Genomic DNA, 27,218 nt, shown 5'->3' on the forward strand with positions numbered 1-27,218 from the left:
TCATGTGTCTAGCTGAAATTGATTTAATTTAGGACCGGCCTTGTACTGCTCACTGTTCTGTGCAACCCACAAATGAAGTCTTGCAGTAAATGTTTTTGTATGGAGAAACGTTAAGTCTTGAGATGTGACTACATATGTGTTCATTAGGGTGCTGATGAGAGAGGTCGGATGCAGGGAGGTTGCTGCATGAAATAAACACAAGAAAAAATATTTCCATTAGATCTTTCTTTTATTTAGGCACCAGTAATGAATGATGTAGGGATGCTACAGTATCTGAGGCTTAACAGACACATTGAAATATCACAGTGGCAGGGTAAAGATTATCTTCGGACACTTTAAATGCAAACATTTTCTTTTATGCTAAACAAACTGAACAAATAAGAGTGTTAAGGCCTATAGCTTAAAATCTGAATTTGGTTCAAATGTTTTGGCCATTGAAAACTTTTAATCCCTTTTATATTAGACCACATTATAAACATTTAATTTGTTTAATTCTTCATTTTTATGAGAAATCACTTAAGGGAAATTCTATGGAGCGATTTTAGTCTCATTAATTATACACACATAAAACCCGATGTACACTTGCGTAGCCAGTTTCACATGCATAAAACCTAATTCACGTGCGTAAAATAAAATTATATTCTCATAAAATATGTTTCACAAACGCTTAATACAATTCACAGACGTACAACTGTGCACAAATATTTCAAACGTTTAAAATGTACAAGTTTATCATTGAATGTGAATGTGCAAATCGTCACTCGCGTGTGAATCGCCCTGGATTTGTGTGTGTGTATTTTGAGACTCTCATGGCAGCGCGGTCCCTCCCACTTGAGTTGTCATCCTGTTTAGCCAATTAGATTCAACCTTACCATTCAACCAACCAAGGAGCACTAGTGTTAGCACTAAAGGCTCGTTTGTACAGCTTCGCTAATCTACTCTCTGAGCTGTGATGCTGTATTAAAACATAATACAGCCACGCAATAAATTTGTTTTTATTAACTTATTTTGTAGAAAAAAAGTATGAAATAGTGAGTGAACATGACCACTTAAAACTACACAACCAGCAGTCACCTCCACTGAACTGCTAAAAATCCGTCTGGGTAACAAACTGTGCCTGTTTGAGATGTGTTCATGTTTGTATGTCCATACAATGCATGTTTTAAATGAACATTGATTTGTATGGGCGCATAGATTTGTAGCTAGCAGCCTTTTGGAAAATATCTCGCTTAAGGGGGCTGAAAAATCACTAAATTGGCAACACAGAAAGTAAGTCAAACTGCACAAAAGGTGCGCAGAGCCGTTTTCCTTGAGTCCTGTGCTCTCCGCGTTTATGATTGGTTGAATGGTAAGGTTGAATCTGATTGGCTAAAGAGTACGACAACCCACGTAGGAGGGGTTGCGCTGCCAGGAGAGTCTAAAAAAAAACACACACACATCCAAGGCGATTCACACGTGAGTGACGATTTGCACATTCACATAACACGATAAACGTGTACATTTTAAATTCGAAATATTTGTGCACAGTCGTATGTTTGAGAAACGTACTTTATGAGAAAATAGTTTTGTTTTATGCACGTGAATTGCTTTTTGTAAATGTATATTCATACTTTGTGCACGTAAATTAGGTTTTATTCATGTGAAACTGTTTACGCATGTGTGTATCTTGTTTTACGCGTGAATAATTAATGAGACTAAAATCGCTCCATAAAATTCCACCAAAAGCAAAATCTGTATTGTAACATTTGTGCCATTTAAAGAACGTTAATGTCATTAAACTTCTCAAATCATGAATTCATAAGCACCTTTTCAAGCAGATGAAAGTTTATAGAACATACAATACCACTCAGATGTTTGGACACACTTACTTATTCTTTATTATCTTCCACAATTTATAATTAAGAAATCACAAATACGACATACGGAATTTATGTTGTGATTACTGTTAAATGTTAAATCGGAACAATTGTATATTTTAGCTTTCTCAAAGAATCTATAAATAATAAAAATATTAAATTAAAAACCTACACATAGGCACAGTTTATATATTTACAAAACAATTTAAGCATTTAATCATAAGACTTTAATTGAAAAATATTTGAGATTTTATCGAAAGACAAGTTCAAATTCAGTGAAGTGTGTTTAAACTTTAGATCAGTGGTGTAGTTGAAGCTGCAGGTTTAAGACATTTAGCGTATTAAAAAAACAGTCCTATAATTAGTGAAAGATGACTTCTGTGTAAATATATATTCTCCATATACAGCTGCATATATTTATTTTTAATATAGCTTTTAATCTATCTATACAAGTATACATATGTAACAAATGGGAGGGTCTTTAAACATTCTATTACCGTCATAGTATTTTTTATGAATGGAAACACAACCATAATCAAATCATTACACATTTTAAGAGAAAGAGAAAATCTGCATTTAAAAATACAACAGTAGACATTTATAATGCATACACACATTCAAAAAACCCTAACAACCTAACAGATAAATTTTTGCCAAACTGAGTTACATTTTTTGGGATATTTTTTAAATCATATTTTTGATTAGCTGCCAAAGACTGAAAAATTAAACTTTTCCAGAAGTGTTTATTCCACGACTGTAATTGTGCGATTATGTATGTGTGTTCATAAAATGTCACTAATAATTTGTAGTTACTAAGACATGTTATATTTCAAACACGCTAATCGTGCTCTGTATTTTCTGTTTTGCGAGTTGTGAATTTGTCTGAGTGGAAATGTGTTTTTAAAGAGCCTGCTTTTGTTAGTCTGATTCACTCAACCGAAACATTTACCCGCACAGCGTGTCTTCCCAAACCTTACAAGAAATTATGATTATTATCCATGGGTACTCCATTTGCTGGCATTTATATTACCTCTGCACCTGGGCAATTACAATATATGAATTTTTATGTATTGTATACTGTTGCTATGCATTAAAAACCACATCAAAACAGAGACGTAAAAAACGAACATTACAAAATTCAAGCATTACAAACATCTGTGACCATATAAAAAAAGCAGTGCAAAAGAAACCAACGTAATGAGCGAATCTATACGTGGATTGTTTTTGCATTGACGTCACTACATCTTGCATGAACCACACAGCTACAGAGCAAATAAATTATCCATTTGCATTTAATAATTTGGCCCATCAATAGACATGTTCTCCCAACTACAGTCCAGTACATCCCACAGAATTTCAGGGTTTTCACAGTTGTGTTGTGCTCTCCAATGCTCCATAACATCTTGTTTCTTATTAAACACCTTACTGCAAAGGATGCAGTTAAACTGAGACCCCACCCTCAAAGTTACACCTTTACTCAAACCTCGTAATGCGTGTTCCTCCTTCCCTACCTCTTCTTGACTCTCTTTAGCTCCTTCATGATGAGAGTTGAGATGGCGCTTGAACTTGGAAAATGAGAAAAACTCCTCATCGCACGTGCCACAGTGCACCAGGTTGCGTTTCTCATTAAGCTGCCTCCAGTAATGCGCTGCATGTTTGACCAGCTCGTCCTCTGCTTCGCGCCCCCCGGTCATAGACCCGTCCCTCCGTCGCACCTCCTCGCCGTGCACGTAGAGCAAGTGCAGCTTCATGTCGGCAAAGGTAGGTGTAATGGCCTGGCAGCGGCCACATTTGATCTGTAGCTCGACTGGGTCGACACGTTCCAAGGCCTGTTTGTCGGCTTCTGAAGATCTGAAGGACAGAAAATAATCACTCAAACGGGAATTAAGCTGAAGCCATAAACGTAAGGAGACAAAACACAAGTTACTTACTCTTCCAAAGGCATGTTGTCCTCATGTTGACTGATGGACGGCTCTACCGTGAGTATGACTCTGTGCACCTCTCTCAAATGGCTGAAGTAGACCCCCACGTAGCCGAATGACTTCTCACAGAATTCACAGCAAAGGCTCTTCCGAGGCCTACTCTCCGCGTGGTGCAGTTTCATATGCGTGCTCAGGCTGCCCGAGTGAGCGTAAGCCTTCCTGCATACAGGGCAGACGTAAGGCCGGAGGTTACTGTGACTGTTCATGTGGCTCTGCAAGTGATGCTTGAATTGGAAACACCTGCTGCAGGTAGGACAGCGATGAAGCGAATGACTTCCTACGTAAACTGCTGCTCCACTTTTGCCATCTAGCACAGGAGCACCCAGTGGTTTTCCTGCTATCTGCTGTCCTAACACAAACTCTTGATCGGGTTTCTCCGATGTTGACAAGGAAGGAAGTGGTACAAGTTGTGGGAGAGTGGTTTCCATCAACAGAACTGGCTTGGGACGTATGCTTCTATACTTTTTCGATATGTCAAGCAACGTCTCCGGAGAGGCCGAACTCTGAATGCAAACCAGAGGTTTCTCAGGCGCCCTCCTTCGGAAAAACGACAAGGACCTTCTCTTTCTGGCTTCGAAGGCTAGAACATCCTCTATGGTTTTCCTCTTTCTCCCTCGCTTCTTGCCTGGAGGCTTCTTCAACTGGGTGTTGTTGGAGTCTTGGCAGTCTGTTGTCTTGGCATAGCTTTTCGGTCTGTTTTTGGCTCTACTTACAGTCTGCTCTGACATTAGGGTGTTGGCGAGGTTGGTCGGTGCCAGGAGGGAGTTCTTCACCTTGGCATAGGGCAGAATGGGCAGCTTGCCCTTGGGGGGAGATGGAATGATCTGAACAGCTTTGCTAAAGATAGTAGGAGAAAGCACCGTGATGGCACTGCCAGATGAGACCGGACCCTCTATTGGGGTTTTTAAATTATTGACAGGGGCAACAAGAGTGGTTTTGGAGGCTCCGGAAGGGTAGCAGAGATTGTTGAGTGTACTCTCATCACTCTTTTGTTCCACTTGTTGGTCTGTCTGTGAACTTGGAATCAAGGGTGCAATGCAGACTTCAGATGATGTAGCTGCGTCAATCAAAACAAGCTGCTCGGATGGTGGGTCTGGAATTTGCTCTATCCGTGTGGCCGCCAAAACCTTGGCTGTACTCTTGCTGTTGGCTTTTTCTGAAGCGCTTTTGCTCCTCACCGGTTGGTATCTGGGGATAGGCAGTTTAAGGTTCTTCTGGATTGGCTGTTGCTGTTGTGTCTGAGGTAAGGCCACCAATGAGAAGGTCCCCTCTTGTCCGGCCACCTGCATGAGGGCATAGTTCTGGGCAGGGACCAGGATGGATTTGGGACTGACGGCCATGGATGCTTCTGGAAGGGCTGAGGGAGGTTGGCAGGACAGAACTGCAGATGATGGAACCACTGCAGGGGCTTTGGGGGCGATGCTGCGAAACTGGAGACCCTTCACGTGGGACTGGGGCCGTGTGTCACCTGTCAAAACAAGGTTAGGCTAGAAAATGTCTTGCAATAAATCAGATTTAATAAAACTAAACGGAACAAAATAAAATAAAAAGCTGTCTAACATAGCTCTCTTTGCTATATTTTGATCATGCTCTGAATTTTGATTCAACCCCCCCTTGATTCAGGCTTGATGTGTTGCTCTTGTTCATAATGCCGTTCATTCCCTTTTTGTTCTAATGCACACTGACACACATACACACTTGCAGTAAGATTAAACCTTCTTTAGAGCGTGAATGATTCCCAGCAGAAGCATTATTACACACAAGAATAACCGTTAAACACTCGTACTCAAACCTTCCTGCCAATGTGACTATTCCCGCTACCATGACTATCCATCCAACCTGGCTAACTTCTTCCAAACATTTACATTTATGCATTTGGCAGACGCTTTTATCCAAAGTGACTTACATTGCATTATACTATACATTTGTATCAGAGTATGTGCAATCCCTGGGATCGAACCCATGACCTTGGCGTTGTTAGCACCATGCTCTAACCACTGAGCTACAGGAAAGCAAACAAATGTATAATGGACCACAGGGTGGAGAGATGCTTTTATCTCAAGAGTCCGCCAGTGCATTCAAGTTACGTTTATCAAATATGTAAAGTACCAACCAGGCAAAAGTTTGGAAACACTTACTCTTTCTTTACATATTTTCACCTGTTAGAATACAAGTAAATTCATCAAAACCATAATTGTAACTGTAGGAATTATGTTCCAAATAATAGCATCTAAAATAAATCAAAACTGTAATATTTTAGCATCTTCAAAATTGCTACTTTTTGGGTAGAATTTGCTAAATCGTTCTCTCAGCTTTTTATTATTCATCTTCTTGAGGTCTCACAATGGGGAGCTGAATACAATTTAGACCACAGCAGAATTAATTGTGTTAAAAACAGAAACACCTGGGTTTCAAGCTTTAAACCGGACGGTGAGAACAGTTAAAGGCGAGGCTAGTATGCTATTTTAGGTGCAAGAAATGAGGACTTATTTTTAGCCACAGTAATGTTCATGAAGAAAAGCATCACAGACCGATTAGCAGAACGAGAGGTGAGGAGTTCAAAGGTGAGATCTGGTGTTTATGTTAGACGAAGGGTTACGCTCCGGCCACCGAATATCAGCGTGAAGGTCTGTTTTTTGTTGCAAGAACCAGAATGTGTATGTGGGAATGAAATTAGTCTGTGCACTTGTGTGTTTACATCTCACCCATGAGTCTGTTGGGGCCAGATGTTGGGTAACGGGGTCTGGAATTTACCTGATAGACTAGATAATTGACTGTTAATTTTTTTTTTTTTTACGGTTGACTACAACTGCAACATTCATAGTGATCAACCTCAAAACATTGGAAAATCGGATCTTCAAACATACATTTTTTTGTGAAATGATCTCTATACTCACTCTGCATGTGTGTTTTCAGAGGGCTGGAACGATGTTCTTGGGTTTTCATGTCTGCCACACTGTCACTGAAGATCCTGCAAGGACAAAAAAAACCCCGCAACTGAATCTCAGCCGTGTAATTAACACAATAGATGCAGTAAATTACAGTGTTTAGAGGTGTCTGTGTTCAGCGATGTCCTTCCCCCTTCTCCCGCTATCTCGATCAAAACCAGAGGACATTCCAGATGTCACAAAGACTCAGATTAGAGTCACGTCAAAGGCGGAAAAACAACAGGAGGGATAGGATGAAGAGGGAGGGGGGAGAATTAACCAAAGAGGAGGGGAGAATAAAACAAGCCAGGTGAGATGGAAACAAACCGTGGGATGGGGGAGGGCCATTTGGCCTGTACATGAAGGCCCACGTCTGTGGCGGTGAGATAGCAGCGTTGGAGTGAGTGTGTAAATGTGTGTGACAAGGGGACTATATTTTAGGGAGGGGTTAAATCCAGTACCCCGTAGGTCTGAACGGAGATGAAAGGGGGGGATCTGCGGGAGATAAGAGAGGTGGACACACACGACGGTGCTGGCTAGAACATCTGTCTCCAGCGGCCATGAGCTCCTACTGCTAGACACACACACACACACACACACACACACACACACACGCTTAACTCATCCGTCATATCTGCAAACTTCTCATTCGCTAAACATGATACAGATTTGTCGTACCGTGTTTTCGTTTATATAATCAAATCCGTGTTGGCGAATTCTCCCTGTTGTTCTGGGCAAGCCGTGAAGTCGTTAACACGTGTGAAAATAAACAAAATCAGGAAGTAATGAAGAGACAATAAACTGCACATGCTAGGAGATTTTAGCCAAGTTTCCTCACAGAATTCAAAACAGAATTGGCCAAAGTCTGCTGACCTGTTTGATGTAAAAACAGAGAAGGTTATTTGCATAATTTTCCCAAAGGAAGTATTATCTTATCATGTGTTTAGCTTCTTTTCCACTGTAAACAGTCAATGCGTTCAATTTTTAAAGACGTGGCACGATCTGATCTGTGCTACTCGTCCGGTGTGCGACCCCCTTGAATGCGACAAACTACATCTGTGGTTACTAAGGCATCTGTCTACACTTGAGGGGAAATGACTTCATGCATTCAATAAAAATGACCTTGGGACCAGTTGGTCTGCAGAAAGTTCTAAAAAAAAGTACTTCTGAAATAAACAACAGCATATTTTGTTTGTTGAAGCCACTATGTTTTAGACATTTCTGTATATAGTGTGATAAAAACAGACACGTTTTAAGTTTGGCGTAAAGGGATAGCTCACCCAAAAATAACAATTCTGTGTCATTCATACCTGTATATGATTCTTTCTTTGGTGGAACACAAAAGAAGATATTTTGAGAAATGTCTCTATACAATGGACGTCAATGGGGGCCGATATTGTTTGGCTATCAACATTCTTCAAAATATCTTCTTCAGTGTTTTTAGTGCAGAAAAAAGAAAGTCATACAGGTTTAAAATGACACGATGAAAAAAAATCATTTTTGGGTGAACTACCCTTTAAGTTTCCAAAACAGGTCACTGTACGTATGAACAGTATCTTGCCCCAACTGTAAGGCTTAGATAATCTTACAGGCGGTTGTTGTTTTCATGTGTACAAGCGTGCTTCTACATGTGCTTTCATAAAGGGCCAACTCAGTTGTCTCTCTCAGAATAAACCTATTTTCAAAGAAACCATATCACTGTTTGCAAACCTATTAATTCCTTGTTTAAAGAGATGGGGGGGAGGCAACCCCACAGAAGAAACAGACAGCATGAACACAAACACACCTGCTGTATCTTATCTAAACGCAGCCACAGCAACAAAATATTAACCAACGGATATGAAAACACAAACATGCCATTACATCTGAAAACGCTAGTATATACTCCTGCGAAAAGACAGTTGAAATACAACAACAGATGTGAAAACATGTCAGTCAACTAAAGCACGGTAACAAAGGGACCATATGAAATAACATTAACTCTGCATAAAACACGCAAAGCGTAGTCTTGAGTGATTAGCTGTCACCTGAGCCGATCAATGTGGAAGGAAAAAAATCTATTTCAATTTCAAAACTACAGGCTTGCCTGTACACGCAGATGTGGACTGATCAATAGGTAAAGCATCCCACATCAGAAAGAAGACAGAATGCAGAACAAAAATATCCCTATTGCCTGAACCACTTCTACTTCATTGCATAAACATAAAAAAAACAGTGCACCCTAAAATAATACATTTAATATTTAGATTAGACATTATGATGCAACAAAGCTCATGCAAAGCACGGCTGACCATTTCATGTAATGTTCCAGAAAAATCACAAGATAACGGTGTGTCGTCAATTTCTCTTGGCAGTGATTTTTTTCTCCAAGACACTGTGGTGAGGAGCCTCATTTCCGCAGAGCCGACCAGACAGGATGCTGTAAATCAAGGTGTTGAACTTTGACCCTCGGAATGCAGTCGCCAAGGGCAACTCAGTGTGTGTCACCTCTACTGTGAAGTGCTGGAGAGGAAGTGACTGCGACAGTCAAAAAGACTCTCGGCACACTTGGGTTGATGTTGCGTGAACGTCAGTGCTTGGATGTGGCTAAGCTCAACAATTATCGTTTTAGATGGCTAATTTTAGCTTAATATTCATGCTAGGGTAAAGCGACAAGAGGGCACAGGCAGCTGGAAGGCTTTTGGTGGTAAGATGGGTGTACACTGGGATTCTTCCAGTCAAACTATTTTACATTTGTTTCCAGATATAACCCTAGTGACAACTCGGCTAAAAAACTGCAACATCAATAGTCGTTTATGTAAAACTGTACAAATGTACATCATAAGATATTGGTTGTGACTGACAATGTCGACTGGGTGTTTTACCTCATCCATCATTTTACGCTTTAACAGTGGTTCTAACCAGGGGTGCACAGAGGTACTGCAGGTGGGGCGCGACGGTACCCCCGAAACCCCAACCTTTGGAACTTTGCAAATTGACGGAGGGCAATGTTCCGTCTGAAGCTGCGCACTTGAGTGGCCACGCAGACTCATTGTAGGTCCTGCGCAGTGCAATTTTAGGCTGCGCACAAAAGCTTAATATCTACAAAGTAGGCAAACGTCCACTCAGGAAGCAGCAGCAATTACCTCTACATCATCTTAAGAAACAGTTAGATCTTATAAGTATGTTTATAAATATATTATGTATTATAATTATATTTCCCCAAACACAGAGGATGCCTACCTGACGAACCCATTGATGCCTCGGTCCTCCTTTTCCCCTACCCATATTCTTGACTGCTCCTCTGTCACGCATAAAGTGTAGGAAATGTCTCATTGGGCAATTAAACTGTGCTGAAATATTGGGATTATAACACCTAGTCCTACTAAACCAATCTGTCCTTCAGACTGTAATTTTAGAATAAGCGCAAGTCTCTCTCTCTCTGCCGATGAGTTCAGAGTGCGCGTGAAGGGAGTGGCGTGTAAATAAAGTGCCTTTTCATATATTTCTGAACTTGGACGGCTGTTTAAAGCTGTTGACAGTTATTAAGGATGTAAAGCGCTATTTTCGACAGGCAAATGACACCACACCGCGCCTGTATTATAAACTGCGAATAAACTCTCGCTCGTGTTAAAATCAATGAAACGCGCACTGTTCTCGTGATCTGGAAGATTTATCCTTTTGGAATAATGCCCAAAACACTACAATTTTGTAATGGTTTTATATGCAAAAAGCTAATGGTTCATAGTGGTCTTTTAATGGAAACCATTCATTTCTGTGATGGTTTCTTTTGGGTTTCTTTTGTTTTTATCAGCAGGGTTGTTACATTTATAATCTGATGTCTTGAGATAAATCTGTCATATACAGGTACAGGTATTTTCTGCTTCTTTATATACTGTATATATAGTTTATATATATCAACTATATCTAACATATTTTACACATTATCTTATCTATCTTCAATGTACTGTGGGGGCGGGGCGCCAGTTCTTTAAATGGGTTTACAGGGAGGCGCGACAATGAAAAGTTTGAGAACATTTTCACTGACACATGAAATCAAAATGATACCGCAAAAACCCATGATGTTAAATTCACCTACTTAAAATAATAAATGCAGGTGTGTTTGGTTTAATTGATATAATAAGACACTTTTAAAGGGATAGTTCACCCAAAAATGAAAACTCTGTCATCATTTACTCGCCCTCTTGTCATTTCAGACCTGTATGAGTTTCTTTCCTCCACAGAACATAAAAGAAAATATTTTGAAGAATGTTGGTAACCAAACAACCTTACTTCTATTGAATAGACACAAAACCAATGAAAGTCAATGGGTAATGCCCTTGTTCAGATACCAACAGTATTTAGAAATATCTTCTTTGTGCTCTGCAGAGGAAAGAAATTCATAAAGGTTTAAAATGGCAAGAGGCTGAATAAATGATGACAGAATTTTCATTTTTGGGTGAGCTATCCCTTTAACACCTATCTCTCTAACAGAGACACATTCATCATCCATTGCTGCGCTCTTATTGGTTGACAATCACAGTAGCGGTCACACTGCAGGACTGTGACCTGAAAGAGACTGAGATTCACTCAAAAGACAATTAATCGGACATAAATGAGCATGTCACACTAAATGATCAAAGACGATGAAAGAAAATTGAAGGAAAACCTACATTTGAGCCAGAGGCAAATGTGTGGCAAAAAAGTTATGAAGGGGTGTACATGGAAGGCCAAGACATCATAATAAGGCATCTGTGTGGGTATGAGAGCCTGTGGCTAGAGTATATGTGTATGAGTCACCTTACAAAACCTTTAAATGACCTTTTGCTATTTGGTGTGACATTTGTATTCGTTAAATAGGTCAGAGCACAGAAGTAAAATTCACCTTAAACCAACTGCCATAACTCTCTTTTTCCTTCCCAACTGACTGTTTCCCTCTCCGCTGCGCTATTCCGCTTTCATCACCATGCCCTCATTTCCAAATTTCCTCTCTGTCTTTCTCTTTGCTTCTCACCTTTGATTTGAAAAAACAGCAACAAAGGTACTAACTGAGACGTAAGACAAGAAAACAAAGTAAGGAAGACAACTTTTACATCGGCAACAGATCAAGAAAGACCTGTACCAAGTTCTGATGGAGGGTGTGGTTGAAAATCTCATGTGCAACTCTACGTCTTCAACACTGCGTATAACATCAGCAGACAGGGAAAAAGAGCCTGTTATAATATGCACATTTTTAATGTTAGAGAATATGAAACTGAGCATCAAAGCTTATGCAGATACTCCTGACTCCGTACTTGTGCAGGTCGGGGGACCCCAGGGAGTTAACGGTGAGCTTTAATAAAATAAAGAAATAAAAAAGACGAAGAACAGTCATCTAGATAGGACACTGTTTGTATGTGTTAGTGTACGTACATTAGCCTATATGATTAGTGACAAATGTTGCTTATCACGGAACTAAAATCTGTAACTTTTTCCACAATCTGGAATATATATAATATACGTATATATACACTTGTATAGACTCAGTTCACAACATGTAAACACTGGTCGAGCAGCTGCTCCGCTTTTTTTTTTCAATCTCACATATACAGCCGTGGAAAAATTAAGAGACCATTCCAAGATGCACTGTGGCCATTCCGGTCCAGTGTCTGTTGAATTTCAACCAAATCAAACCTCAGGAGTTATATAAAGTCATCCAACCACAATGTAAAAGAATGACAGCATGACTAAACACATGAAAACTGTGTTTTCACAAAGAAAAGTTATCACATAAAAGAAATTGTGAACTTTTTCTAAATACATGTACAAATATTAATGTTGTATTGCTTCAAAGTGAGTATGAACTTGATTTCTTTGCAGTATCTGAGGTCTGAAAAAATACAGAGCATCTTTACTGTTATTTTGGCCTGTTTCTCCAGTTTTCAGTTTCTGTAAATAAATACATATAGAAACAATATTTTCATTTAAAATTTGGGAGAAATATTGTTTGTAGTCTACAGAAAAAAACAAAACTGCTCATTTTACCTAAACACCTATAACTAGTAAATTCAGAAAAACTGAACATAATTTGTTAAAAAACTGAAATTCTTCTCGATCAGCATTGTTAGCCTTTCAAAGTGGTCTATATAAATATATAAGTACTTGTACATTTTGACAACAAAGTATGTAATCATTTAAAAAGTTGAGTGTGTTTTCCATTTCCTGAAATTTAGACATCTGAGGTTTCAGAAGGACAGCGACGGCGATATAAAAAAAGTAAGTCAACCAGGTTTGGAACGACATTCTCCTTTTTTGGGTGAACTATTCCTTTAAGCTTTGGCATGCTGCTATACCCTCACCCCTCTGAAATCCCGCAGGAATCACGCAAATTGTGTTCAACAAAGGCACCAGTTGTAAATCCAGACTTCAGAGCGTATGCCACGCAATGGAGGATCCGTCTCTCATTTCCCCGCAATAGAGACGCTCTCTCTCTGATATAGCAGCTGTTTCTCTGATGAGTTGGAGAATCTGGGAAACATTGTCTGATGAGATCAAAGGGAAGCGGGGCTGTAATTACCACGGTAACCAACAGTAAAGCTGTTAAATTAAGCAGGCTCAGCCTTCAGTCTGTTAATGAGAAATTTCTCTCCTTCTCTCATTAGACGAGGCATTTATGAGGCGAGTGAAAAACCGCACACTGGGGTTTGGAGTGTTATTTATTGATTGAGGGCATTTATCATACCTAAACATTTACTAAATAAAGAGTTGCGCAGTTACAACGCAACTAATCAGGTAAGGGCCAAACGCAAGGCACGATTCACTGAATACAAGCAAACAAATAAATGAATAAAATCCATAAACTTAAAGCTTTCTAAGGTCCTATCTGTTCATGTTAACTATTTAACTACATAAAGAACAAAGGGATTGATGCTGTCATAAGCACGTATGTGCATGTTTTAAACCTTAAATAAAAAAATATGCACATTTTGAAGGCATATTATGTAATAATGTTATATGCTTTTTTATACTTTGTTTTGCACGTGGCATGGCATTAATGTAACGGCTAAAACTCTAAGAGCTATACCACCATCGTGGCCTTGAGCAAAGCACTTAATACAGTGATGTGCCTGAAGCAGACTGAGGTTAAGTGTAATGCCCAGTTCACACCGACAGTGATCACTGGAGGTCATCTTGTCGCTGCACTCTTCTTCGTAAACATTCCTGTCGCTGGTGCTTTAATGTTACTGATGGGCTGCGAGTCACTTTGGACAAAAGCATCTGCTAAAAGACAACATATCTAACACTTTTGTGAATTTGTGATGAAGTTCATTTTGAGTTTTGGACATGAATGAATATTATTTGATATGTAATATGATCAGAAGGTTACATTTTACAGCATGACTGTACTGAAAGGACGGCAGTGACTAAAGCAGCTGTCTATTGTATAATGAGGTCAATGGCAGCAAAGGGAGCTGTCGGATCTCCTGAGATGCTCCAAAGGGATTTATTAAAACCTTGGTGCCTCACTGACTGTACACAGAAACTGCACAGCTGGATGCAGCACTTAATACTGAAGGCTACATACTGTTAACTACAGTATACGTCGCCAAAAGGCAAGACTCAATACAAACCATTTCACTATCAACTGCATGAAACAATTGATATATCGCATCAGCTGTGGTGCTGTTATTAAAAAATAAATGATAAGCAGTCTAGATAAGACTATGCTAAAGTAATCAGCAGACTTTCTCCTTATTAAGATTTTAAAGTCGGCATAAAACAAAAGTAACGATCGTATTTTCTTCCGTATCGTGACGTATATCCAAGTAAAACGGCTTCTGAAATGAGAGAACATGTAGGGCGGGACTTGATTTCCCACATCCAAAACTGATTGGATCATTGGAAAATGGCCGTTGCAAAAAAAACGGGAGACAGATTTGAATGCGAGTTAGTCAACTGTGGAGGATTATTCCCCACCGGACTCACCATCTGCACCCTCCCATGAAGAAAGCTCCGCCCTCGCGCCATTCCTCATGACAGGAAGTGATGAGAAGTTGTTTAGAGGGGGAGAGGTGGTCAACGTTTTTTCAAAGATTATAAGGGCACTTGAATAAAAAATAATAATAATGAAGTGCACATTATAAATAACAATACAATTTTCCATTAAAAATAGGATTTTTCGACTTTAATTTCATGCCGTCTTTAAAAGGACCGGTTATTAAAAACATGGCTTATTGATAATGACTGAGCTTTAAAGATTACTTTAGTGGGCCGTACTGCTGGAATGTGGTAACTGTTGACTCTGTAAATCTGACCTCACTCGTATCAGTTTTAATAAAGAGCAAGTGTAACTGAGCCTTGGGAGAAAAACAAGATCATTTTGTTATACAATGAGACACAAAACCAAGCTGGCAGCCAAAAAGGATCCACGGCTATGCAAATGACACGCCTCACACTGTCTGCTTAGAAACAAAGTGGTATTTGGTTCTAAAAAGTTATTTTATTGTTTTATCTCCCAAAGTTAGAAAAAAATTGCTTAATTTTCGATATTTAGACAGATATTCAGTTTTGATTGTTTATGCACAACACAGCTGTAAATTCCATTTCATCTGCAGAGGTATGCACAAAAAAGAATTGGACGCCTGTGCACAATCTCCACTTATTTCTGTGAATCGCGTGCAGAGATTCGCTTACCACTACTTGAGTTTTAAAAGAAAACCACTTTATTAAAAAGTGAACACTAAATGGTGACTTTTCAACAGACAGTCTCTTCCTGTCTAGTTGTCCATTTCTTGGTCAAAATGAGTTCGACTGTCAATAATCAAAGTAAGTGGAAGTCGGAGGTGGATGGAACTGGAATGGAGTGATTACAGAATACTTTGAGAGGGGCGCCTCACTCATGTATGATGGTTTTAGAAATTACCCAAAGAATCTTCAGTGTCCTTCTCCCAAGATGGCCCACAATCCTCTTCTCCTTCCTCAGCCCTCCGCTCACCTGAAACAACAGAATCAAGCACAATTAAAGGACCTTTTAACCACACAATGTGTCCAGCACACAGAAGCCTGCTTAAGACTAAATAAATAATAAGCTTTTCCGGTGAATTATTCACATGACATTCCTCATCCTCACTGACTGTAAAATAACAGGAGAAAAGTTCATTCGCCGAGCATCAGAGATGAGAACAGATCCAACGCCCTCTTGTTTCAGATCAGGTCTTATTAACACACACAAGTACACAAGCATGCTCGTGCACACCATTGCGATGGAGACGCTCACATACCAAGCATCCTTTCTGAATCTTTGTCTGTAAATTATGAATGATATGGATGTAACAGCGTGATAGACGATTGCCCTGGAGTCTCATCAAGGGAAAAACACAGGGCTTATGGCCCTCACCTTGTCCGTTTGTGCGTGCGTGTGAAGGGGTCAAACGGAATCAACAGCAAGGACGCAAGCAGATGCTGAAGCGCTCGGTCAATAACGTTTAGCCTCAAGATACTGTTGACCTCACCATGAGGTCCGTATGAAATTGCACTTTACTGTCCGTATGACTATAATCTGCTCTACAGTCAAGGGAGAAATGATCTCTTCATAAGATGTATTACTGAGGTTTGCTTATTGATTATTCATAATGCTTCACAAAGTGGCTCTCCATGTTGCTGAATTATGTATAAGACACTCAAACACACGGTATTACAATAAAATGAATAAACCTTAGGGTTTATATTCGGAAAGTTTCAAAACTTGGGTTTTGCTGTGTTTTGATAACAATTACAGTGTAATGAGAATAATGAGAGGATAACATTAGTGTGGCTATGTGTATTCATTAATCATGTTAAATTTGGCGTAAATTGATCATTTATCTAGGTGGTAATAATACAGTTTAAAAACAACTCAAACTGAACTTCATATGCCAAATGAGAAGATAAAATATCTATAGTGCAGTGTTGGCAGTTGCCAAAACTAGCCAAGTTCTCAGGGCATACACATGCAAAACAACTGCACAAATGCTGCCTGTGAAGGAAACACTAAACGAATAAGAACTAATATATATATATATATTTTATATATTTTTTTTAATAATATGACAAATCCCATTTGCCAATGCCAATCTCAATGCCATAATGCTATAGTGTTCTGGATGGTTGCCAGTGCGTTGTTTTGGAGCTGCTAGATAGTTGCTCACTGGCCAGTTAGGACTTGGGTCCTTTTACTTATTGAGTGCCAAGTTTAAAACTTAAAGGGATAGCTAGTCACAGCCTCAGATGTCACGCCCACGGACCGTTGGCTAAACGTCTGATGCATAAGGCACACTTTTCTGGAAACACTTCAGCACGTTCAAGTCGTCATCTGATTGGTTGAATTTCACAGGATTTCCGGGAGACAACACAATGCCGTCTGATCTAAGAAGTAAGCTGTTCTGTTTACAACGGTTGCTTTAAGAATTCATCACAATTGACTAAACGCTTAATTTTAAAGAGTTTCATTGCATAAAGTTATAATCATTGTTGTTTCTGTTCACTTTTGACATTTGTGAATGTACACCGGTCTGTTACTGCGGGGACATTTCCACGCCTCTAAACATGACGCGGCACAATACAAAACGTGTTAGGTTGCTTTACCTGTCAGTCATATGGCCTCTTGGGCGGGCCTTGGCCAAAGAAAGCGGCGATAAGTTCCAGACCTTCAGTATGAAGACCTTCAGTATGAAGGTCTGGCTACGCAAGACTAAGGGATAGCTAACCCCAAAATTTTAGGTATTTACTCACCCTCATGTCATTTCAAATCAAATCTGTATGACCTTGTTTCTTCTGCAGAACACAAAAGAAGATATTTTGAAGAATGTTGATGACCAAACAACACTGGCCCTCATTCCATTCCATTATATGGACACAAAACCACTGAGACATTTCTCAAAATATCCTCATTTCTGTTCCACAGAAGAAAGACTCATATACAGGTTTTGAATGAAATGGGGGTGAATTAATGATGATAAAATGCATGTTATTGGGTGAACTATCCCTTTAACCATAAGTATGAGCAACAGTAATATTTATGCTCTCCATTGCAGGCATTACTAATAGTTACGTCCATTCTCACACAGAAACGGCCAATCGTTCACATGTACATAGCCGCACAAGGCCAAGCCACCTACAAATGCAAACAATTACTCTTCTGATTAAAGCTTTCCACTTCAAACACTGCACAGTGTTTCCCTGATAGAGCAGTCGATAAAACACCAGCAGACAGCCAAGTGTGTGTGTATTTGTGTTTGACCTCGAAAATGGTTTTTAGTGAACACATGATTATCTCATGCATGCACGCTGTCCACACAAACGCCATATAATGAGTCCTGCGCTGTGTTTGTAATTACACATAGGCTGAACAGTGTGATGTCTTATGACTGCATACTACATTAGTGCCCAGTGTGACTCCGACCTCCCTGGCATCATTAAGACACAGGCTGTTTTGTCTGATCCTCGTGTGTGAATGACAGGACTCTTGTGTCAATACTGATGATGTCAGCAGTCATTATTGCAAATGTTGCTTAGTTTAACTTTAATAAAAAGGCTTTATATACAAACTGTGCGTGAATCTGGCATCTATCGTACTAAAGTGTGTTTGTGGTGAAGTTTTACAAGTGGATGAACAGAATCATTCAGAGTGAAATTTTACTGCAAATACATTAGGTATGAACCCAACAAAAACCTTTTTTACGCAATAGTAACGTTAATGTCACAATAAACCTTCAGTCTTTTTGTAGTTCAGGGGCTTGCCGCTGAATAACCAGGCAGCAGGTGTCCCTGTTGTCGTTTAAAAACACTAGTTTAGCAACAGAAAAAAAACAGATTTAACAGGGTATGGTTAGAATTGAGCACAGCTGTACCCAGGCCTAAATTAGATCGGAGCGACAGCATGTCAAAAAGAGGAGAGGCGAAATTATAGGCTTCAGCCTCGGACTCTGGTATTAAACCTCAACTGGCGAGATTCAATGATGTCATTATTACCAGTCACGTGACCCAAGGGAAGAGGCCCTGTGCCAATGATGTCTAGTAAAAAGTCTGTTAAAAGCCTGCATCCCACAAGCACATAGACATCAAAACAAAATAATGAAAGACGGGGGGCAAAAAATACGAGGTGTGTATTTGATTTAAAAACACTCTTGTATGCCAAATAAAAGTGCAGAAACATAAACGTTCAAAACATGGCTCTGTTTATTCGAGCAGTGCAATATATCCGCTTCTGGTTCTGGTAAGTCTGGTAAGTTTGTCTAAAGCAGGTGGTCAAGGTTTGGCTGGTTAACTTCGGCAGTTATGTAGCTCTAGATGTCATAGCCACACTATTACGTAAGCATTCTTTATTGACGGCCACTAAAAAGTACCCATTTTATAAAAAACTATAGAGGTGGGAGAAAAAATCGATTCACAATAAATATCGATTCAATCTGCTAGCGATTCGAATCGATTCACAAATGTCAAAAATCGATTTTTAAAAAATGTTACTAAATATAATAATGTGATGTCTTTGGAACAAATAAGGCGGAAGTCAACTGCAAGAGTGGTGCGGCAACCGGACCTTTTACAGAGTGCACACCTCACGCGCAAACACAGCGGAGAATACATGAGCAGAGAGATAGAGAGAAAACCAAATACATTCAGCCCTGTAGGACTACACTGCAAGATAAATGAAATACATTTTTAGGTATTTCTCTGCATCTGCTCTGTGCAGTGAGTGCGCGGAAGGGAGAAACAGCGCATTCAATTTACAATAAACAGTTGACTTGTCAGTAAGTGCAAAATAGCGTTTCCCAAAACCTGTCACTGTTCCAACTAAAGAACATGAACATACTTCTGTAAATATGCACAGTTTGTTAGCCAGATGGGCGCTCTGAGTGCTCTACGCGGGCCTAATACACTAATACTGGTCAAATAACCGCTCTTTTAATGTGTGCAGTGTTTTTCCTGCATAGAGAAATTGGAGGCAGCCGCCTCCATCAAATGTCGTACCGCCTCAGGCTCTCGCCAAAAATATGTTGCGAGTCTTCACAAGAAATGCTACGTGCATTTAACAGACTGTCATTTGTAACTGCAGTTGCGACATTACGCCACAGTGGAGGCGCTGTTTCGTTATCAGCACACTGAGGCGCTAAAAAGAGTTGCAGAACAAGAGCCAGCCTGCGTTTCATGGCTGTTTGTTTTGCATCCAAGTACGTTTAATTTCTTGAAATTTATTAAATTAACATGACGCACATCATTGTAATGTTTTTAGCTGTGCAATTGGATCGTTGAATCAGCGTATACTGTACACAGCGAGTTCGCCAGTATGAACGCACATTGCGTTCAGAACGACTTGCACACGAATGACTCATTTGAACCGATTCATTTAAACTATTGAACTTTTCAGTCACTAGCGAATATAAGAGATCATTGAATCATTTAAAGTGAACCACAGAGAATGCAAAATGTGAAGGGCTTTGCTCATTTAGAAAGACGTTAATTCAGTTGGCTATTGTGGGCTGAAAAGTTAGTTGAAATGATAAAAAAGCTTTATTTGATTAAAAAACATTTCTGTTCGGTTGAATAAAAGTAATGTTTTATATAACTTAATAATTGTCATTTTTATCTAATTTTATTAGAACTTTTAATATCTCAAACTCAAAGTCACTTTGGTTAAGGTACTTGGTACGGTAGGCCTATGTGTGTGTGTACAAGATCAGGATGGCACCACCTCTGCCTCATTTTGAGCCAGGAAAAACCCTGTGTGTGTGTGTATGCTGATTTTCTCATACGATGTGACAATCCGTGGAAGTGGAAGTCGTTTAACATACAGCACTAATGAGTCGCGTTTAATTCATATTACGTACTTGTTTTAATGTCTGACAGCAAAATACGTCAATGAGAATGGCTTTTACTGGGCACTCAGTTGTATTAAAATACAATATTTGACAGCTCTAAAAGAATCGTGAGGGACCAAAGATTCCCACCCCCAAAAAACTATATACTATTTTTATAAAATTTTAAGAACCACTTTAGTCACAACAATTGCAAAAAAATTGAGAAGCACTGATATATCAGCCAATAGTCAGTATATCCTGTCAATCAAAAGAGGACAGGAAAATGCAAGGAATTTGTGCTCTACAGAAAATGATAAGAAACATCATCATTCATTCAATGAACTAAATAGTAACTGGGTCTGTAAATCTCAATTTGTGTTCCATGATAAATGTGACCCTGGACCACAAAACCAGTCATAAGTAGCATGGGTATATTTGTAGCAACAGCCAACAAAACATTGTATGGGTCAAAATGATCAATTTTTCTTTTATTAAGATATTAAGTAAAGATTGTGTAAACAACTTGGTCAGAAACACGCCTACAAACTTTGTTCGCTGCTGCCCGCCCTTTGGGAATTACCCACTCAAGTTTGGTATGTATGTAAAGCTTAGAATTTCAACTTCCGGGTTCATCTACTCTGCATAATGTCAATATGCGGTAAGCCAATAGAGAGTGTTAACAAAAACTGTTTCTTCTTATCAACGGCCTGCTACAGCGCCTCTGACGGACAACTAATATTGAACCTAATATTTAGATTTTTTGCACCCTTAAATTCCAGATTTTCAAATAGTTGCATCTCAGCCAAATATTATCCTATCCTAACAAACCATACATCAATGCTTATTTATTCAGCTTTCGGATGATATATAAATCTCAATTACAATAAATTGACCCGTTTTTGTGTCCAGGGTCACAAATGTCTGGGGGCAGTTGTGGCCTAATGGTTAGAGAGTCGGACTCGTGACCAGAAGGTTGCCGGTTCGATTCTCAGGGCCAGCGGGTAACAACTGAGGTGCCCTTGAGCAAGGCACCTTACCCCTACTTGCTCCCCGGGTGCTGCAGTGATAGCTGCCCACTGCTCCGGGGGTACGTGTGTTCACCACTTGCTGTGCATGTGTTCACTACTCTCTGGATGGGTTAAATGCAGAGGTCACATTTCGTTGCCTTGTACTTGTACATGTGCAATGACAATAAAGTTGAATCTAAAAAATGTCACACACATTTCAAACTTATCAGGGCACGTATATAAATTTGTTTTATTAAAAAAACTTTTTGTGTGAAAAAGCTACATCAAAGCAATTACAATTGACTAGAGCACTGAAAGTAAACATAGGGTGTATTCACAACAGGAAAGTCCGCTAGTTCACTTGCTTTGGTACAGACCAAATGCAATGTTGATTTTTTTTGTTTAGTGTGGTTCGCTTTCACACTGCCCTTTTTGCAAGTGAACCAAAATTGTAAACAAAACCAAATATTTGCTAAGGTCATCCACTCATTGGACATTAATTGTCAGGCAGGGAAAAGCAGGAAGTGCAAAAATAGGCTAATCATGGAGATCTTTCATAGTGCCGTTTTTATTTTATCAGCTACTAACGCAATATGCAGAAACTATAATAGCATCCTAAGATACAATGTCTTCTATATGATGTTTTTATTAGGATTTTGAAAAGACGAAGATGTGCTGCAAAACTAGTGATGGGTATCATAGATTTTAATGGTATTACAAATACTGCTTATCGGTGAACTTATCAGTTCTTTTTCATATTTTTATGCAAATAAGGAAACCAAAACAAAGACATTAAGAATAAAACTTTTTAATTTTATTATTTTAAGTGTAAAATAAATAGTCTTAAGCTTGGACCAGCAGCATTAAAAGAAATGGGTTGGTTCAATATATCTGCTACTTTAACAAAAGTTAAAAAATTTAAATGGGTTACTGAATTTTATGCATGGGTGACAGATTTACGCATGTTTATTTCATTAGAATAAAATTCTGGATTACTTAAATTCTCAATTTAATAAAATATTGTATATTTGGCTGTTTTATTTTATATTATTTTATATATTTATATTAAGAAAGTATTTTGGATTTTAAAAATGAGTACAAAATGGATTAAATGTGCCACATGCAACATTGGAAAAAGAAAATAAAAAAATTAGGCCTACATAAAAACAGCGTTTAAACCCATGTGGAGCAAACGCATAAAAACAGAACGTACAAAAAACATACAAAACAGAATGTATATAGGCCTATTTTAATCTGGTAAGAGTATGTTCCTCAGTTGAAGACGCGCTGCTCGTGGGCTCGGTAACAACAGCCAGAACTGACAAGAATATCTGTTTTTATCATTTATAATGTTGATAATAAATAAAGTCAACAGGCTTGATACCGCCATGCCGACTGTATGAGTTAAGATCCTAAAAAATACCCCGCAACACAGACGGAGCCATTGTAGTGCATGTTTCCCTGTTTATTATGCGACCGTCATTTGAGGAAGATATTTACTAATTCTACTGATCCCCACCGCATATAAATGTTGTTCTCTTTCGCATTTCATTGTCAGTGTCTGCCTTATTTAGCTCTGCAAGGTAACAATACAGCATGTTTTAAAATGAAAAACATCCATGCAAACTTCAGTTAGAAATTCATTTGCAGGCTATAACTTGAAGGCGACGACCTCATCATACCTCTTAGGAGGAAAATACAGGCTTTTAGGTAAGGAAAAAGGTACCAATCTTATTTTAAAGCCAATAGTTGCAGTTAAATCTACATTTTCATGTTTCAAGCTTGAATTAGCATTCGTTGATGTATTTTTAACAAATGAACATGAATTTAGAAATAAAAGCCGCTCTGAAGTTATGGTAATAAATAAACTAATGTTAATAATGTAATATTACATTGGTATTTTTATATCTAATGTATTAAGTAATGTTACCAAATTAAGTGGCTCACCAGATAAGTATTTTAAATAATTTTGATATGTTGATGTGAGCGGCCGGCGTGTAAACTTAAAAATGAATTTGTGTGCGTTCCTAAATCTTTGTTCACTCAGACCACAGACTAATTTAAATATTTTGTGTCTTATAAAGTCATTACAGATGAAGCGAAGAAGCGTTAAATGAGAATGACGTTAAATGAGTTTTTTGAACAAGTTTTTAAATTTCAAATAATAATTGCAGATCTAATATTCGACTGATGTCTTGCACACCCCTACGTGTGTATGATATTTAGGAGACACGCAGCGCAGTGCGGAGCCAGGCGCAAGTAAAAAGCATTCACAGACACATCGGCCGTGCTGCGTGTTTAGCCCCCCGGTGCCCGTTTAATACCGGGTTTCGGTAACCATCCCTATGACAGTTCCAGCGGAGCTCTTATGTGCGCCTATGGCATGCCGACAGTGGATTTCTGCAACTGGGTCGAATCGAGGACAGGCAATGTTCACACCTTAAACGAACCATACCAGAGTTCGTTTGGAACCGGACCGAGACCACCTCCTCAGGTGGGTCTCGGTACGGTTGTTTGGTCCGCACCCGAGTACGATTGCTGTATTCACACCTGCCCAAAAGATCCGCGCCCAAGAGGGAAACGAATTTGAGTTCGATTCAATCGAACCAAACAAGACAGGTCTGAATACACCCATAACATCTCACTGAATACTGATTCAAGTACTGATTCAGGATCAGGTTCTTGATGCCAACTACAACCACTTAAAAAAGCTCAGCTGTTAGTGGACCCAGAGAGCAAAGCAAGACCGTTATCAGGAGTCGACACTATCCATTTAGCTCATTCACATCAATACAGATACTGTATCCATCCTTGTTTCTCAAACAATGTGTCTGCTAGTAGGTCTTTGTAGAGTCACAGGAGATTCATGTCTTGACAAAAGGCCTTCGCTCTGTCCATTTGCTCCTTGACTGCAAACAGCCGACAGCTTTCATTTCCCCGCTTTTGTGTGTGCGTATATGTGTTTGAAAGAGAGGATCTACACCACTGCAGAGGTACATGTGAATAATAGATTTAAGCCTGAGGGTTTCCTTTAGCAAACTCTGCCTGTTTAAGACTGAGCAGCCTACGGAGACATCTATTACAACCCTGTCTGTCTCTCAAACATGTGCTCTTTCCTACCATATTATAGGTGAAAAAGAAGGCATTTTGCATTAATTGAATACAAAAGCCATGGTCAAATACCTCTTTGCAAAAAAATCCCATAGAAAACGCTTAAATAAAATCTGATTCAACCATCTTGGTAATGTTTTTGCACCTACAGAGATGTTTAGGAAGTGCCAGGACGTGGCAAAATGGACCTATACGAGCGGAAAGAGTCAAGAATGATTAGCCAAACTGACACCCAAAAGTAGATTGCTTATCCACTGTATACTGAGCCATGATGGAAAAAGATGGCACAGCTAGAATAGAAAAACTGGAAAAATGGAGAATAGGGAGGAGAGATCCTTTCAAATTGATCCCATAGAGACCCTCAAGGTTTTATTTGGATTAAGCCCTCCAACAAATCACAGGATGTGAGGTAAAGGGGGAGAACGGAGATAATATGTCCTCTGGCTTGCATGGAAAACCCCATTGCCGATGGAACGCTGTGCCAGTGATAGAAACTAGGTTACAACTTCATCAATGTTGAAAATGATCCAAAGCTTTGAAAAGTTTTCAAGAGAATATAATGGCTTACAGTGTCATGCAGAAACTCCTCACCAAAGTCCAGATAATTAATATTTAAGAGGCTTCCTTTTTCCAAACGCATCTGATTAAAACCAGTGCCGTGTGAACATGAAACACAACTCGCTGCCATAAAAATATAGAGCAGAATATTGAATTTCTTTAAGTAGAACAAGGTAAATGAAGATGTATAATTACGTTCCGCCGTCCAACTCCAATATTCTGTCCCATCCAAATGATTCCCACACATATGCTCATGTTCTGGGTAGTCTTACGTTTATATATACGTTTAATTTTTAGCATAAAGTCTTGTCAAGTTTTGAAGCTTATTCTGGACCAAATCTGCCCACTTTAACAAAAGGGGGTCGTCTGACTAAAATATGACACAACCAACCACAATAACATTTTAGGACTGGAACACAGTGGCAACCACATTAGAAAATGTATCTTTTTCAATTTATTTATAATTTTGGTTTTAACCAACCATGACGGCGATACGTGGCAAATTGCAATGGATTATTTTTTAATGTTGTGGTCAGTGTTGGGTGTAACTAGTTACAAAGTAATTTGTTACTGTAATTTAGTTACTTTTCCTAAGAAAAGTAAAGTAAGGGATTACTCTTATTTTCTGTAATTTGATTACAGTTACTTCTGATGTAACTGAACTAAATACTGTGTAATATATTCAATAGTGGAAATGACATCAAAATTATAAGTCTAACTTTAAAATGTATGCTTTAATGTATCTTTCTCACATTTGTATACTTTGATTAGTTAATACGAATAATTTATGTAGTTATTTATTATTTATTTGAATGAATTAAATAAGACGTTTCATGTCTATCCCTGAATCAATTCTAATCACGGTTGATATAGGATATAGAAAGTAATTAGTCATAAGTAATGAAATACTTTTTGGATAGAGTAATTTGTACAGTTATCTAATTACATTATTGAATATGTAATTAGTAACTAGTAATTCATTACTTTTTCAGAGTAACTTAACCAACACTGGTTGTGGTGTTGTGCTGTGTTCACACCAGCATCATGTCATTTAAAACCTGGTGTCTCCAGCCCTAAACGATTTAATTGAATTAAATTAAGCAAATTTCAAAGAGCCAGCTTTCAAAGAGTACTTCACCACATAGGCTATATGGTATAACTGGGTCATTCTCACAAAGCAAATAAAACATCATGGCAGTAAAGATTTTATTAATAAAACATAATTCGGTAACAGAAAAATGATCATAATAAACATAATTGTGTTCTCTACCTTGCACAAAGCATAATTTTAACATAGGATTTAATTATGCTATGTATTTTAATATATAATGCATTTTATTGCTTTTCTGATTAAATTCTCATTACCATAACATGTCCCGTTTTGTCATTAGAGTGAAATGAAAACATTCATTCTCATCACCAATACAGGGAGAGTTCCACGTTTAAAAAATGTTACATGTATAATTTTCTATTAAAATAAATTCATTAATGTCTTATGTATGATTGATAAAAAGTTTCTTGGGCATCATGGCTTCACTTTTTTTAGTAAAACATGCTATGGGATTGACAGTTTTAAATGGTTATGGTAATGAGAATTTTTAAGGCCTTTTTTTGCAAAAGAAAATCAATTTTGTTTTAAACTGTCTGAACTTATGCTGAAATTAATGCCTTTAAACATGTCATACCTTGTTTGTAATTAATCAAAATTAAATTTGTTGATGCAAGTGTTTTTAAGAAAATCATGTTTGACACCAAGAATTTTTGAGAATCACCCACCCCCCACATCATGATTCTAAACAATGCACTGCGAAAAAGCTAAAAATACAAGTAAATGCAAGAAAAATCCTTATAAACTTGTCAACTCAAATTAACTAGTTGGTTGTTGGAAAACAGGTTGACCCTCATGACCCATCTCTACATCAGACAGTCAGAGAGCAATCCGTCTGATACCGAGACTACGTTCACATCATTCATAAACTCACGT

General features: G+C 38.6%; 1 protein-coding gene across 4 annotated transcripts in view; it reads right to left on the minus strand.

Annotated features, from left to right (window-relative positions):
- Window positions 1-210: 210 nt before the first annotated feature.
- The window catches only part of znf438 (zinc finger protein 438), a 54,091-nt gene continuing 27,083 nt past the window's right edge, over window positions 211-27,218 (minus strand). For all 4 annotated transcript variants that reach the window (XM_057358455.1, XM_057358457.1, XM_057358456.1 and 1 more), the window contains 4 exons: window positions 15,647-15,718; window positions 6,736-6,809; window positions 3,788-5,306; window positions 211-3,707 (listed from right to left, as the gene is read on the minus strand). In XM_057358455.1, the coding sequence (XP_057214438.1) occupies window positions 3,149-3,707; window positions 3,788-5,306; window positions 6,736-6,784 (2,127 nt within the window). In that variant the 5' untranslated portion in view covers window positions 6,785-6,809; window positions 15,647-15,718 and the 3' untranslated portion in view covers window positions 211-3,148. The remainder of the gene's footprint in view (window positions 3,708-3,787; window positions 5,307-6,735; window positions 6,810-15,646; window positions 15,719-27,218) is intronic.

The sequence above is a fragment of the Triplophysa rosa genome, linkage group LG18, assembly GCF_024868665.1.
Source record: "Triplophysa rosa linkage group LG18, Trosa_1v2, whole genome shotgun sequence".
NCBI lineage: Eukaryota > Metazoa > Chordata > Actinopteri > Cypriniformes > Nemacheilidae > Triplophysa > Triplophysa rosa.